Source organism: Puntigrus tetrazona, chromosome 6 (assembly GCF_018831695.1).
Source record: "Puntigrus tetrazona isolate hp1 chromosome 6, ASM1883169v1, whole genome shotgun sequence".
NCBI classification, from domain to species: Eukaryota; Metazoa; Chordata; class Actinopteri; order Cypriniformes; family Cyprinidae; genus Puntigrus; species Puntigrus tetrazona.
In genome coordinates, this window is record NC_056704.1 from 20651092 (window position 1) to 20665310 (window position 14219).

A 14219-nucleotide genomic window follows, 5' to 3' on the forward strand; every position below is an offset into this window, starting at 1 on the left:
TCTGAATCCACTTAAAGTAGTGATACTACTGATAAACATAAACATGGACAAGAAGAAACATCAACCATTAGAGACAGTTTTCCACTTTTTTTTTCCGGTTGATTGTGTGTACATGAATAACAAGCTAAGTTCCTTCAGTGTTTTCAGTGGCCTTTAAGGATGCATTTTGAAATGCCGTCCTTTGTGTCCCTCAAAAGGCTTTTTACACTTTGTCTGTGAGCAGCTGCTGCACGTTGCAAAACAATACCCTGGCTGTAATATTTGTTTTACACATCCATTTTTAATGGCGTTACATTTTGGTCCAGTTTTGTTTTGTTTTGATGCCAGTATAAAATTCTCCTGAGAGCTGTCACCAAGAGTCTCGTTATTAATCATAATGCAAAACTGCGGAATTTTGTGTAGAATGTGTGATGAAGTTCATCAAACGGGGTCTTTTTATTATCAGTGTGTTTTTTGTTGACGGAAAATGTAGACGATGACATAATAACTTTTAACCAGATTTCATAAGCATATTCATGCCCGGTCACGCTCAACCGTAGAGAGTCATTGAGGGAATTACAAAAATGTAACCTTTGTAAAGAGTTTAATAATGAACTTGAATAACCTTTGCCATTGTTAAACTGAAAAAAAGGAAACGGATCATATACTCACTTTACACGTTCACTTTCTCAAGTGTCGCTCCTCATTGCTTGGCTCTACATGTTGGCCTTTGTAATTACACAGCATTTATATATTTATATTAATGTGATAAGATGTTATGTGCACAGTCCTGCTTTGCTCGGGGCGCTATAATTTGATGTATTTGTGTTATTAATTAGTAGAAGGCCTCCAGTAACAGATGTGCTCCTCATTGTGTCTTTAGAAAGTGGGTGGATCGTTTCAACAAGGTGAATGATAATGAGAAATGCTTTTTCATTTGCGCCGTATTCGTTGGCTTACCAGACAAATCTATACATTTATGTATATATGTTATGTCCCGTCTTGCTGTTTTTCCTTCCAGTGCCTGATTGAGTTTTGATTAATTCATTCATTCATTCAAAAAAAAAAAAAAAAAATGTAGATTTATTTTGCACTAATATACATCTGGGTGTTGTGATTTACTGTCAAAAGAGGTGAAAGGTTAAGGTAACCTTTAGCAATGCATTATGCCCTCGAACGTTGGCAGCTCCACTAGTGTAAGGACACAAATCAGAGCTGATAAGATCTATTACAGGCTCACAACTGCAGCTCATACTGGAGTCTTGGGATGGATGGTGTTCTGCTTTGGTACTCTGGGTAATTAACTGATACTAGAAGCTTATTCGCATGGATGATTCTTGTATTCTAGGGATTAGTTTGTGTATGCTTATTAAAATATTGCGGACCACGAACTACATATTTTCCAAGATACTGTACTTGTTTTTAGAACTTTGCAAACATTTCAGTGTTTAATTTTTTTGCTGTAAAAATTAGATTGTTTAAATGATTTGTTTATTCCTAGAGCTTCTAGGGTATGTCCTCTGTTCTGTATTACTTTTCAACTTTTCTCTCTTACTCATGAAGTAATTTAGGATAGGATAACAGTGTGTATATTCCTTTTTTTTTTTTTTTTTTTTTAAGATTTTGTTGGTTGCCGATAACCTTGTGGACAAGGCGTCGTCATTCAGTACTGTTGCGTTACGGGCTTTGCAAGTCACCCCCTGCCCCTCTCTCTTCATAGGTTGATTTGATCTACTTTTTGGCATTTATTCACCCAGAAGTTATGTATTTGATTGCTTTTGTTGAACCATAACATTGAGGTGATTCACAGGTGTAGAACCAATCAAAATGCTGGATGATGTTCGAAGAGGATTTGAAGAATTTCTCTCTTGAAGTATCGGTAGAACGTGTGTCTGGTGAATTAGCAGGACAATGCCACTTCTGCTGACTTTGTTATAACAGGCGTGTATAATATTTCTCTTTTGCAGTTTCCTAATCTTTTTGTTTAAGAATCAGGAGTTTGTATTTGATCAGTTTTTGTCCTGTCTTTTTTACATCTTGTAAATTTCGTGCAGGATAATCTTAGCTCTTCTGTCTCTGCTTGATCCCTGATTTTAAAACATACTTTAGTTTAAGCAGTGATTACATCCCGTTCTCCTTATTCAGGTCATAAACAGATGCGTGTGGTGGCCTTGTGGTTTTGTTTTATGCGTCTCTTGTGTCGTCCTCTCTTCTTCAGGTTTTCTCACTTCCTCTAAATCATCTCTGTTACTAAACGGTTTAAAGTGCCCAAATTATGGATAATGAAAGGTTTATATTTTGTTTTTTGGAGCTCTCAACAACAGGTTGACATGCATGCAATGTTATAAAAAACACTTTCATTGTTTTATGATATGCATTTATTTTTAACTTATTTGCTCAAAGACTCCCAAACAATGTACTCAACGATTAATTTTTCCAAACTCCTCCTTTGCTGTGTTGATTGGTTTGATTAGTCGATTTAATTTCCATTTAATAAAAAGCATAGCTTGTGAACACTGTGCTGCTTTGTGTGCAGCGTTCCTGGGAAGCAGCTATTTTAACGCTAAATAAAGCGGCACCTAGTGGCAAAGAATGAATTAGCATTTTTCATTCAGATCAACACAAAAACATATGATGGTGAATTTTTCTCAGTTCTACATGCACAAAAATGGATGGACAATATGCTAATGTTTCCTTTTAGCGTCAACATGTAACACCTTGGGCTTTGATTTAAAAATGACTGGTATTAATGATTTAGAGTTGACTCTTTCTTTTGAGAGACAATAACTTTATACACTGTGCACTTTCAGATTTAAAGCAAGACGTTTTCATTCACTTAGAGCTGTGTTACACGCTGCATAAAAGGTCATTTTCAAAAATCCTTAATAGGGAAACCACACAGGTTCATACTTATTAGCTACCGATTTTTACTTTAAGTCCCTACTGTGTTTTTTTATGTGTTTTGTATCCTCAAAATTAAAGTCAGAGATGACTGGGGCTTGATTACTGTTTTTATAAGAATGTGTTTTTTTTCTCTCTTCTCTTCATTTCCAACGTCCTCCTGTGCAACCAATTCCTGCATTTCTTCACTCCCCTTTCCATCACTGCCTCCAGCTTCACAATTTCCGTACTTCCTACATGCTAGATGGCTGGCTTATTGTGTCCCCTGTGCTTTTCATCAGTAGAGACCAGTTCTGTAATCATTTCTCAAGCAGAGTTGGGCCCAAAGCACCAGTGTGGCAGAGACAGGGCCTTGTGTCTTGATATAAATTATTGTCCCTTGTGTTTCACAATAATGCCTAGGTCTGCAGAATTACAGTATTGCTGCTCTATGTATATTTGTGAAGTGCAGTAAAATTTCATGCTATTACGTGGTGCAGAGATTATGTAACATCAAGCTTGTTAAACATTAACTCAAATTCTTTTTTTTTCTCTTTTGTGTGTTTACTTCAGCTCCATCTCAGATATTTTCTGTTGAAGACATGGCAGCAGCTACTCAAGTAAGTAGCTCTTTACATGCAACAAACTGGCGTCCGAATTGATGTCCGAAGTATTGGCTGCTGTGAATTTGCCATTACAGGAATTAATAAACTGAAAAAGAAAAGTTATTTTAAATGTGATAATTTATAGTATTTACAGTATAGCTTTAACAATGGACAATGTCTCATGGTCTTTGATGAATATCCTGCACTGGCTGCATTTGTTATCCAGTACTGATTTTCCCATGTTAATTTTTAAGCAATAAATATGCAGTCTATGCTTTGACAGGATGTTGTCCCACAAAAATCCCTGCATCCACAGTCATCTAATGAAGGCTTAGAGTCTAGCGAGTTGTTCTTGGCGTGGGTTGTATCCTTATAGTTTCAGCAAATCTGGAGTGAGTAAGGCCTTCTTTCAGCGAGGGATTGCTCTTCTTTGATAGAGTATTGCCCCCCACTATGAGCCACTCACTGGGGGAAAAGACTCTCAGGCAATAGCTGCTCTCTTTCCAGTTCAGTTTTTTGTGTAGAGACTAGACATCCCCACCTATTACCCTAGAGCCTGCCTTGGGATCCACCTTAAGCTTTATAAATGGGGTATGGAAAATTGTACTTGTGGGCTACTATTATGTCAGACGTGATATTAAGAATGAGGAAAAAAAAGCTGTTGAAGGAAACTGTTCACTGTAGAAAGAAATTCCTCAGCCTAATAATTGAAACCAGTGCTCTTGGATTTAAAGAACCTGTATTTGCATTAATCCATATTGACGTCACCTAATGAAATATCAGTAAACCGTAGTTTCTTTAAATCCATTTTTCTTATGACTTAGTAGACTTTTGTGCATGAATTTAACCACATAGGTTGGTTATGGTGAGAGATTCTGTCAGAACTTTGTACTTATTATTTATGTTTTATTGAATTATATTGAGGAAATGTAACAAGAAACCTTTCTATCTAAAATCCAATTATGCATAGTAGTTTGATAAATATTACATTTGTGGAATCATACTGGTTGTGAAGCTTATCGGAAAAAGCTTAGTTACAGGGAACAAGAACATTTTAATAGCTGATGTCATTAAAATCTGATGTTCTCATTCATAATCATGAAGTTTGTAATCAAAAGTAATTTAGAAAAGTTAATTGCGTGCTCTAGGTCCGTTTTACTTATCTAGTCATAGTTAAATGAACACGTTAAATACTGAATATGGACAAATACTATATAGTTATTCCAGTAAGATTAAAAAAGCACTCATATCTATCTGATCAGTGCCTGACATAGCAGAAATGGGTCTTGATTAATGTTCCAAAGTTTCTTTTAGAAACTTTCTGTCATAGCCAGAACAGAACTGTCATCTTACCGGTGAAGTGAATTCTCACCACTCTGTCATCTTTCTGAAGTAGACCATGGCTGAATCCCATTTCACATACTTCTACTAAGTACAGAAAGTATGTATTGCACTGGCGATAATAAAATTCTTCATAAAATGGCATCTGAGAACCATTCGAATAAGTCGCATTAGATTTCATTGAGGAATTTTGGCCTATATTATCCCGAAATTCTTGCTTAGAAAGTCTAATGTCATTTGGGCATCTTTGACAAGTTTTCAGATTTTGGCTGAATAAGCAGTTGACCTATGCAGGTTTTTGAATATTGAATGCATTTATTAAGATAGCATGAATTAATTTACTTAATTTATTCAATTTTTGTTACAAAATGAATTTTTAGGGATGCACCGAAAGTTCGGCAACCGAAATTGTTTGGCCAAAAATAGCATAGAATCTCTTTCGATGTTCAAATATTCGAAAAGACCGAATAAATTACGCCGAACAATGACATGGTGAGATTAAATAAAGGCGCACGCTTATGCAGCAAACATATCTGCAGTGTAAATGCATTTAAAAGTGTCCAAGAAAGACGCTAGAGTCATTACAAGCACTGACAAAATAAGAGAAAAATAAGATCAATTGTGCTTTGATGGGTTCATAAGTTTATAAGTATATTTTAAATATTTTTTAATTGTATTATAATAAAAATTGTTTCTGTGAAAAGCTAGACAAAACAATACAAAGCATGTTTTGGCTATTTAATTTATGCAATAATAAATGGGCAAAATATATTGGGGGAAAATTCAAAAATCTGTGTACGGTATTCAGCCTTCGGTGCAGTGTTTTATTTTGCTCTGCTTCGGACCAAGAAATTAGATTTTGGTGCATTTTGACACTGATACAACTGGAAAATGGCAGAATGGTTTAATAATTGGTTAATATATTTCTATGTAACGTAATGATCCTTCAGAATGTATAAACCTGTATTTTCTTACAATAAAGAACCTATTTTTCTTTCCTTCAGAAAGTAAGGATCTAGCTTAAACTTTGAAGCTAGTATGAAAGACTTGCGCATCAAGGTCTCAGCTGTTTCAATTTTCTCTCAGAAGTGAAATTTAATCTCATAGCTGTTTCTTACAGCCTGTTCCCAAACACAGGAATGTTCAAAGATTTTATGAATTTCCAGAAGAGATCGGCCTTTTAACGCCCTCCTCATTGTTTATGAAACACAAAAATCCCTCAACTCAATCTCGTTTGGTTAAACCTTCATCAAGACATACGGCTGCCTTTGTGTCCCAGGCGATGTCATTCGTTCTCCTTTTGAACCGGCTGCTTTGGGAGCCATAAGCAAGCACTCAGTGTCACTCACTGCTTTGTGTGATTCATGAACCAGGGGACTCAAAGGGCTGATTTGTTTGTTTTTTTCTCATTAAGCATATGGATCAAATATTTCTTATGAATAAAATATTCTTCTATGGCTCTTAGAAGGCTTATCTGCAGGCCTTCAGCTCCTGCTTAATTGTTATACAATAAATCTCTTTTCAAAGGCATAAAGGGAGGAAGCATGTGGAAGGAAAACAGTACTGGTTTATTTGAGTAGCACCAAGTCCCACACACATTCTCCTTTAAACGTGCAACGGAGCCAGTTTCCATAGCTCAGGGGTCTTTGACATTTTTTCAGGCCAAAGATCCTCCTTAGTTGGTAAAGAAGTTGGAGCAGGAACCATATTGGTGCATTTTATGCATAATATGCAGTTAGTGCTTGTGCATGTTTATGATACTATCTATCGAAGCCTGTTCCCACCAATAAAAAAAAAAAAAAAACGCTTCATTTTATGATTACACCTATTAGTTGCTTATTAGCATGCACATTACTAGGATATTAGCCATTAATTAGTGTTAATTAAGTGCATAACAATGTCTTGTTGTACATGACCTTATTCAACTACTATCTTACTAACTATTAATAAGCAGCAAATTAAGATATTGAGGAAAAACGTTATAGGTAATAGTTAAGTGTTATCAAAAATGTTAATTCTGACTTTTTTTCTCACAATTGCGGTTTTCTCAGAATTGATTAAAATAAACTTGCAATTGTGAGTTATAAAGTCAAATTGCGAGAAATAACTCAAAATTGCAAGTTATAAAGTCAGAATTGCAAGATGTAAATGCCCAACCGACGTTGCAATTTGTAATCTTCAAGTGGACATATGCAGCATTCACCCTCATTATTTTTATGGACTATTTCTGTCTTTTACAGAGTAACGCTTTCCTGAAGAGCAGAGGCTCTGCTTTTTATACATGTGCATTGATGTGAAATCTGTCCATATTTGCAGTTGTTTTTGACAGTAAAGGTCCTTGTCACGCATTGGATTGTGTGCAAGCTATGAAGCCATCTTAAAGCTCCTCCATTTCATATGAGGCGAATCAATTTGTTCCATTTGTTAAGAGCTGATCTGGAAGATATTAAGATCGTTGGATGTTTGGATAAGCCATTGCAAATGTCTTGCTTGTAATCCAGAGTCATAAGCCAGAACCTGCTAAGGAACCGATGCATTTTCGGCGTTCTCTGCTGATTCGGTAAGCTTATCCTCAGGGTTGCCTTATGGCGTCTTTAGCTAGTATAACGAAACATCTGTTTCAGGCCTCTTAGACCCTTACAGAAGCCTGTGGTCGTGAGATGTTTGCTTCATCTGTCATTAAGCACTGGATGATCTGCCAGAAAAGACATCTCTTTCACAGTTTGAATTCATTCAGTGGCCTTCATCTCTGGATGATTGCCTCACCTTTACACCCATTCCAATTTATCATTTAGATTATATTTTTGAGGATGTGGAGTAGAAGGAGAACTGGAGCTGGGATGTAAACTCTGATCAGGTGATCAGATGGCCAGCAGCTGTTGCATTTGACTACTACCTTTAATATTTATGTTCTTTGCAAAGTCAATAACGCATTAAATATTTTTTAATAATCAGTATAACCCAATTGCAGTTAGATTGAGATAAATAAAAAAACAACATGATTTTTGAAATTATTAAAAAGCATAGAAATCTTTTTACATATGTATATGTGAAGACCTAGCCAGTGACCTAACGCTACCTCTCTAATTTGGCACAAATCCCCCCCAAAAAGTGATTTGTACCTCTGTCTGTTCCAAATAAATGAAGAGAAACTGAGCATAGTATTTGTTGTTGTTTTTTCCTGTTGTACTGAGGTACGTACTGAACCGTGACGCCTGTGTATCATGCCACCTCTAATATATAAAGTTTCAGCATTAAATGGTTTCTGGCTAAAGGAGGAAATCCTCTTTTCACTTTTACTCCACATTTGGATTTCAGGTCTAAAGTGCCCCTTAAAATTCCTTTGTAAAATGGTAGGAAAAAAATAACGCTTCTGAGTTTAAGTACGTGTTATCTAAGATGATCTGATCTTACAGGAAAGAATAGAATATTGTGGCAAGACATGATACTAAGCAGAAAGGACAAAGAGAAATGGGCAAAGAAATTGCATTTCCAGTAACTGAGACACTGCACATACCAACTTGAAAACGAATGCAGATTATTCTCTAAATGATAAAAGCATGTCCTTGAAAAGCAGCGGAATTGCAGTCTTTAGAAAAACTGGCCACACTGTCAAATTGGACTTCATCCATGATTTTGTTTGTGAAAGGGCGTTTGTCTGCGGACTCAGAAGGAGCTTCTGACTATTAGGCCCTATGGCAATAGCTGTCAGTGATGTGAACTAACACTTGCCAGGCACACAATGCATATAAAATCTAAAGAATATTTTTGGATTTTTAATGTTTGCCAAGCACTACAGTTAGAGTAAAAATTGGAAATGAAATATGCACTTTTCTGCCGTGTTGTAGTGTCTAAATGATATTGCTTTATGAGCATTTAAATTTTAAGCAGATGCTTTGATTGTGTTAACTGGGTTGTCGACAAAATGTATTCTAAACTGAATTTATTTAGACATCATATTGAACTGCAATCAGTTTCCTTGTGTTAATTTTCCTAAGTAGAATAATATAATTTTCTCTGCTTCAAAGCAATCAATCACACAGAGAAATGGAGACACGTCTGGCTGATTCTTTTAGAAAGAAATACAAAAAGTTGCTCTGTGGGTATTGTATTTTGATGTGTTTTACGAGAACACACTTCACAGCAAAACAAGATGAACCTAAACACAAATTGAAGACAAACCGGCTAAATTAACATGGGTTCAGCGAATGATTGAGTGACATCCAGAGATTATTTATTTATTTATTTTATTGCAGGTTTCACCATCTCTGTGGACACCATGCTGCTGCTCAAATAATGAATTTAGTTATTTAATCATCATTAGTCTTAGTGCTGTTGTTTTCTACGTGTGTTAGTTTTGAAAATGAAGATAATAAAAAGGCTTCCGTAGGGGGGGAAATGGATGCAGTTTGTGTAATGTGTCGTGACGTGCAACTTAAAGTATTAAAGAGTTTTAATAGTCTGCGTTATTCATGATGATGATGATGATGATGATGATGCAGTAAATGTCCATTCAGGAGAGTGATCAGTACCTCAGCTGTTTTGTAACACTCGTTTTAGTTTGATTATCTCTTTATGCTCAGTTAACCTGTGTGTTGCTGTAGTGCCAAATGGACCCATTTTAACCATCTGAAATTCTTTCTCTAGACACAAAGAGTGAGTTCTCCCCTCCAGAAGCCCAGAGCAGCCTCTTCCGGAGAGAGGTCCCCATTCCCATAGGGAAGATGTTTGAAGACCCTGGGAAGAGATGCAACAAAAGTATCAGATTTTTCTAAGATGTGTGGACTAAACCAATCCATTGGCAACATATTATGTACATTTTCTTTTTAGCATTTCATTATAATGTTTTCTCCAATAAAACAAACAAAAAAAGGTTTCGTGGAATATGTGTAATTCATAATTTCATACGGAGCTGTAGTTGATCAACTGTTGCAGTACTTCACAGAAGCATGCGGTTTGAAATCATGACATTTTTGCTCGTGAGTGACTTATTACATAGGACCTCAGGAGATCACAGTCCTCAATCCTTCGCTGACAACTATCCTGTGGCATGAAAGGAAACAGGTTGTTCCATTTTTTTTTCAGTTTTTTGAAGATACGGTTAAAAATCAGTATACTGTAGTTTTTCGGTCGGGTCATTGTTTGTGATAAGTTTGTAGTGACGGCATTTTCCAGCAAGGACTAACAGGGTTTGTAAAACCTTGACTCGCGCTGTTATGTGTTCAGAGTGTTATGAAATTCTTCTTACCTCCTGCTTTTGAACTGTTCCCAATTGTGCTGTCAAGAGTAATAAATCGTGAGGGGTTCCTGTTCTCAAGCTTTCTGATGCTCATCCAAGCAGATAAACAAATTCAAGCATGCACATGCACTGTAAACAATTTTGCGTCTAAGTCTTGTCGCATCTTTCTTGTATCAGAGCCCCACTGTACACAATTCTCTTAAAGATTACATGACTAAAAACATTCTTTCAGTAGGATTACACTTGTTTACAGTGAAAAGTATTTAAAAAAATAATAATAATAATAACACAGACCAGTCAGTTATATGCTTGAGTCTAGAATAAAGTATGATATGATGATGTGTACAAAAATTAACATTTATATTATATTATTTTGAGTGAATTATTTTTTTAAACTACTAATAAAACTTGTAAAGCTGCAAGTTTTGTAGAATAGCCAATGTTTTACATATTGTGTATATGTAAACAGCAATTTAAATAATGCTGCTAAGAAATGCTAAACTACTTCTCAAAGCTGTCCACATCCCTAGTCTTTTTGTTCCCATGGCAACGCTCAATACAATAAAGTGTTTATGCAGAGCTTTGTTATTGATGACCGCAAACTACTTAATCAGTACATTTTTTTTCACCTCTATTTTCTTTTGCTAAAAAATTAACAAAGAAAGCCCACCACTGGCTATAATAACATTTAAATAAATGCCAATAAATGACATTTCAAGCAGTGCAAATGTGAGAGGCTTAGGAAACCAGAACAAAAGCGTTCGGCACCGTTTGTAAGCCTTTAATGGAATTAGCAGAAATTCTTCGCATAGGACACACATTTATGTAAAAGGAAAGTACAGTAACCTTGACTCACTGCAGATGTAGCAGTAAGGGTTCAAGGCCCCTATTCCTTCATTCTACTAGTTGATTACTTGTGCATTTCTTCTGAACTTACTTGATATTTCTGAGCATTTCCGAGAGTGATTGTCAACCTACATAACATACAATATTGCAACCTCTCCTTATTTAGGCAACGGCAGCCGTGACGTTGAATTTGCCTGTCATTTGTAATCATTGGTCAAGTGTTCAACATAAGCTGCTTTTAAATTGATTTTGTGTTTGTTTGAATGTGCACTGTAGGGGCAAGATAATTCAATCTACTCAAGGTCTAAGAAAAACGGGGAGAAGGGAACGTGAGTAATAAAAAGCGGGTTTGTGTGTGCGATCGATACAGCAATTGAAAACGGAATGTAAATACAGTTAAAAAAAAAAAAAGCGATAGTAAGTAACATGACAGGATGACTGCTTATTGTTTACAAATGTGTAGAATATGTTTACATAGAGTCAACAAGACAAAAACATTCACATATACTTGATTTTTTTATGTTGTTTCATTACCTTTTTCTCTCTTATTCCTCTGATGGGTTTTTATAGTTTTTACCTGTTTTTAAAAAAAAAAAAACATACAGGTCCCATTAATTCTTTGGTTTTCCAACATCTTTTGCATACTTGCAACTGAAGGAGTCATGCACAGCTATCACAAAAGGTTCAAACATTTGCTGATTCTCTGTGAGATTTCAGCTCAAAATACCAGACAACTTTTATATAGTTTTGAAAATGCCAATTGTGAATGGAAGCAGAAACGGGCTGTTTTCATGTTTCTTTAAATTCAAATGAGATGCTGCTCCCCGTCTCTATTTCCTGAATAGGGCTGTGCCTTTACAGATTGTACCCCAGATACTAAAATTTGATAAATATTATAGCACAGAAACAGGAAAAAAAAAGTCAGATTTTCATGATATTTGACCTCTAAATTTATATATTTTGATTTAATACTGCCCTTTAGAAGCTACAGAAGATACAAAGGAATACGTTTCCCAGAAAATAATACAAGCATGTAGTTAAAAGGATCATAAAATGCCCATTTTCCACAATATGATTCTTTAGGGATTTTAATGAAAAACCTATAACAATAGGGCCTTTGCACCTCTTAAAAACACATTTACTAAATAAATTTCTATAACTGTATTACACAACTGGTTCTCAAACAGCAGCATCTGCCTTCAAAAGCAATGATTTATATATGGAAATTTATATATTAAAGGAATAGTTCACCCAAAAATGTATTTGTTCTGCTGAACACAAAGGAAGATATTTAGAAAAAAGTGTGTAATCAAGCTGTTTGGGTCACCAGTGACTCACATAGTTTTTTTTCCTACAATGGAAGTCAAGGGTGACCAAAACAGCCTGATTACAAATGTTTTTCAAACTATCTTCTGATGACAGAATTTTCATGTTTGGGTGAACTATATACTCCTATTCTCCTATACTCTTTTTGATATTTAGTGCCAGGAAGTGACGTTTTTGTTGTCTTTGACTCGGATGGAAACTGGGCTTTATTTGCATGTTTATGCGATATTCCAGTTTAATTAGAATTTTTGGATGGAAACATTTACTAGTGAGTACTAAGAATTGGAGCTGGTTGACAGTGAAGTTTTTTTATCGCGTGACGTTCAACAAGAAAAAACTAAGAATAACAATGTAAACACCAGGAGGATGGAAGATTTTGTTGTGTCACTTTTTCTGTAGATGAAGATGGATTACGAATGATTTACGTGAACATAGACGTATTAAAGGGATAGTTTGCACAAAAATGAACATTTTCCTGTCATTCACTCACCTTTGAAGTATCCTAGGCGTATGTGACTTTCTGCTTTCCGACGAATCCAATCAGAGTTCTAAAAAAATTAAACGGATGATAGATGTTAAAAACTTTAGGGTAGGTGTAGAGAGGGCTTTGTTTTCCCAATAAGGGCATCTATTAAATTAATTGTATTAAAATGAGCATTTACAGTCAATAAGTTTTGCAATTTGTTTTAGAATGTACTTCAATACACACTTCCAACACACAAGTGAATTTTTGTATCTAATGACCCTTTAAGGTGGACGGTGGACATTGTCTCCAAAATATCTCTGTTCTCTGCTTCTTTCTTATTCTTTTCCTTCCAAGTCTAATATTATTCCTTTGTTGTTGTTTTTTCTCCTACAAAATGCTATTCTCCCAGCTTTCTCCTCCTTCATCGCCCTATATCTTTGTCTTCTCTGACTGCAACCATCTTTCACTTTCCCACGTGTCTTGTATCTTTTACCCTCTATTATCTATGTCTCCCTGCTCCTCTGTCTCAGGCTGGAAAGCTCCTGTGCTTGTCATCCATAGTCATAACACCCCAGTCTCTGGGTTTGGAAAGGCACTCAAGCAAGCAGGGGGGCTTATCATCAGAGCCAAGAACCAAAAGGGATGTGCACACACAGACCCTCCCACAAATCCTTCTGAAAACAACTTTCCATAGCAACAGAACATATACAGCATTGCAAACGGGTTTGTCTGTTCATTAGTAATCACTTTTCGCAAAATCATAAAGTATTAGATTATTTTGATTCTTGTATTTGTCAATCAAGTTTATATTTAATAGCGTATGCTGAGAATGAAGTCAGAATTGCTTTATAAAAAATTATGGGCTACAAACTCACAATATTTATTCCATTGTCTAAAAACTTATCCTATAGTGTTGCGGAGATGTGTATAGTGCTCAGAATGATACAAGCTCCACCCCATAAATGCAGATGCTCAAATCTTACAAAGTAGGCAATACTTCATCGCATATTTATGAGCATTTCTGTACCATGCGAGTCTGTCCGGTGCAGGTTGATATTTAGGAGCATGAGCAACATGACCAATCGATAACAAAACAAAGCTGACTAATTTGCCGTGATCCCGAGGTGCTCAGCTCTCTCCACTGCAGTACATTGCTTAGTGTTCCTTGGACCAGGGCCAGAGGTTGTCTTCCACAGATTTTTGCATATGCTGCCCATCCCCTTCCCTGTTTACCTCATCTTCTTGTGGCTTTCTCACCCACGCAGACTCCCCAAATGCAGCTCATTGATCTCAGCCCCCTTCCCGAATTAAAACCACTTCACGCATGAGCATGGCGCTATGACTGAGCATTTTGTTGAGCAAAAGATGCTGCCAGACACCCCACTGTGAACACGGAGCACGTCCCAGTACAACTATGCTCCACTAACATTGTATGTCTGTCGTTCTCTGTTCACTTCTGTTCCAATCCCTTCCCACCAAGGGACGCAAACAAACCAGTCGTGACCAGTGCTGACCTCGCCATGTAATTCAAGTATCA

At 36.1% G+C, this 14219-nt stretch overlaps 1 protein-coding gene across 1 annotated transcript in view; it reads left to right on the forward strand.

Annotated features, from left to right (window-relative positions):
- LOC122346811 (E3 ubiquitin-protein ligase RAD18-like) overlaps positions 1-10116 on the forward strand; it is a 29238-nt gene extending 19122 nt beyond the window's left edge. The window contains 2 exon segments of the mRNA XM_043241664.1: positions 3433-3479; positions 9453-10116. Coding sequence (XP_043097599.1) covers positions 3433-3457 — 25 coding nt within the window. The 3' untranslated portion in view covers positions 3458-3479; positions 9453-10116.
- Positions 10117-14219: the final 4103 nt, after the last annotated feature.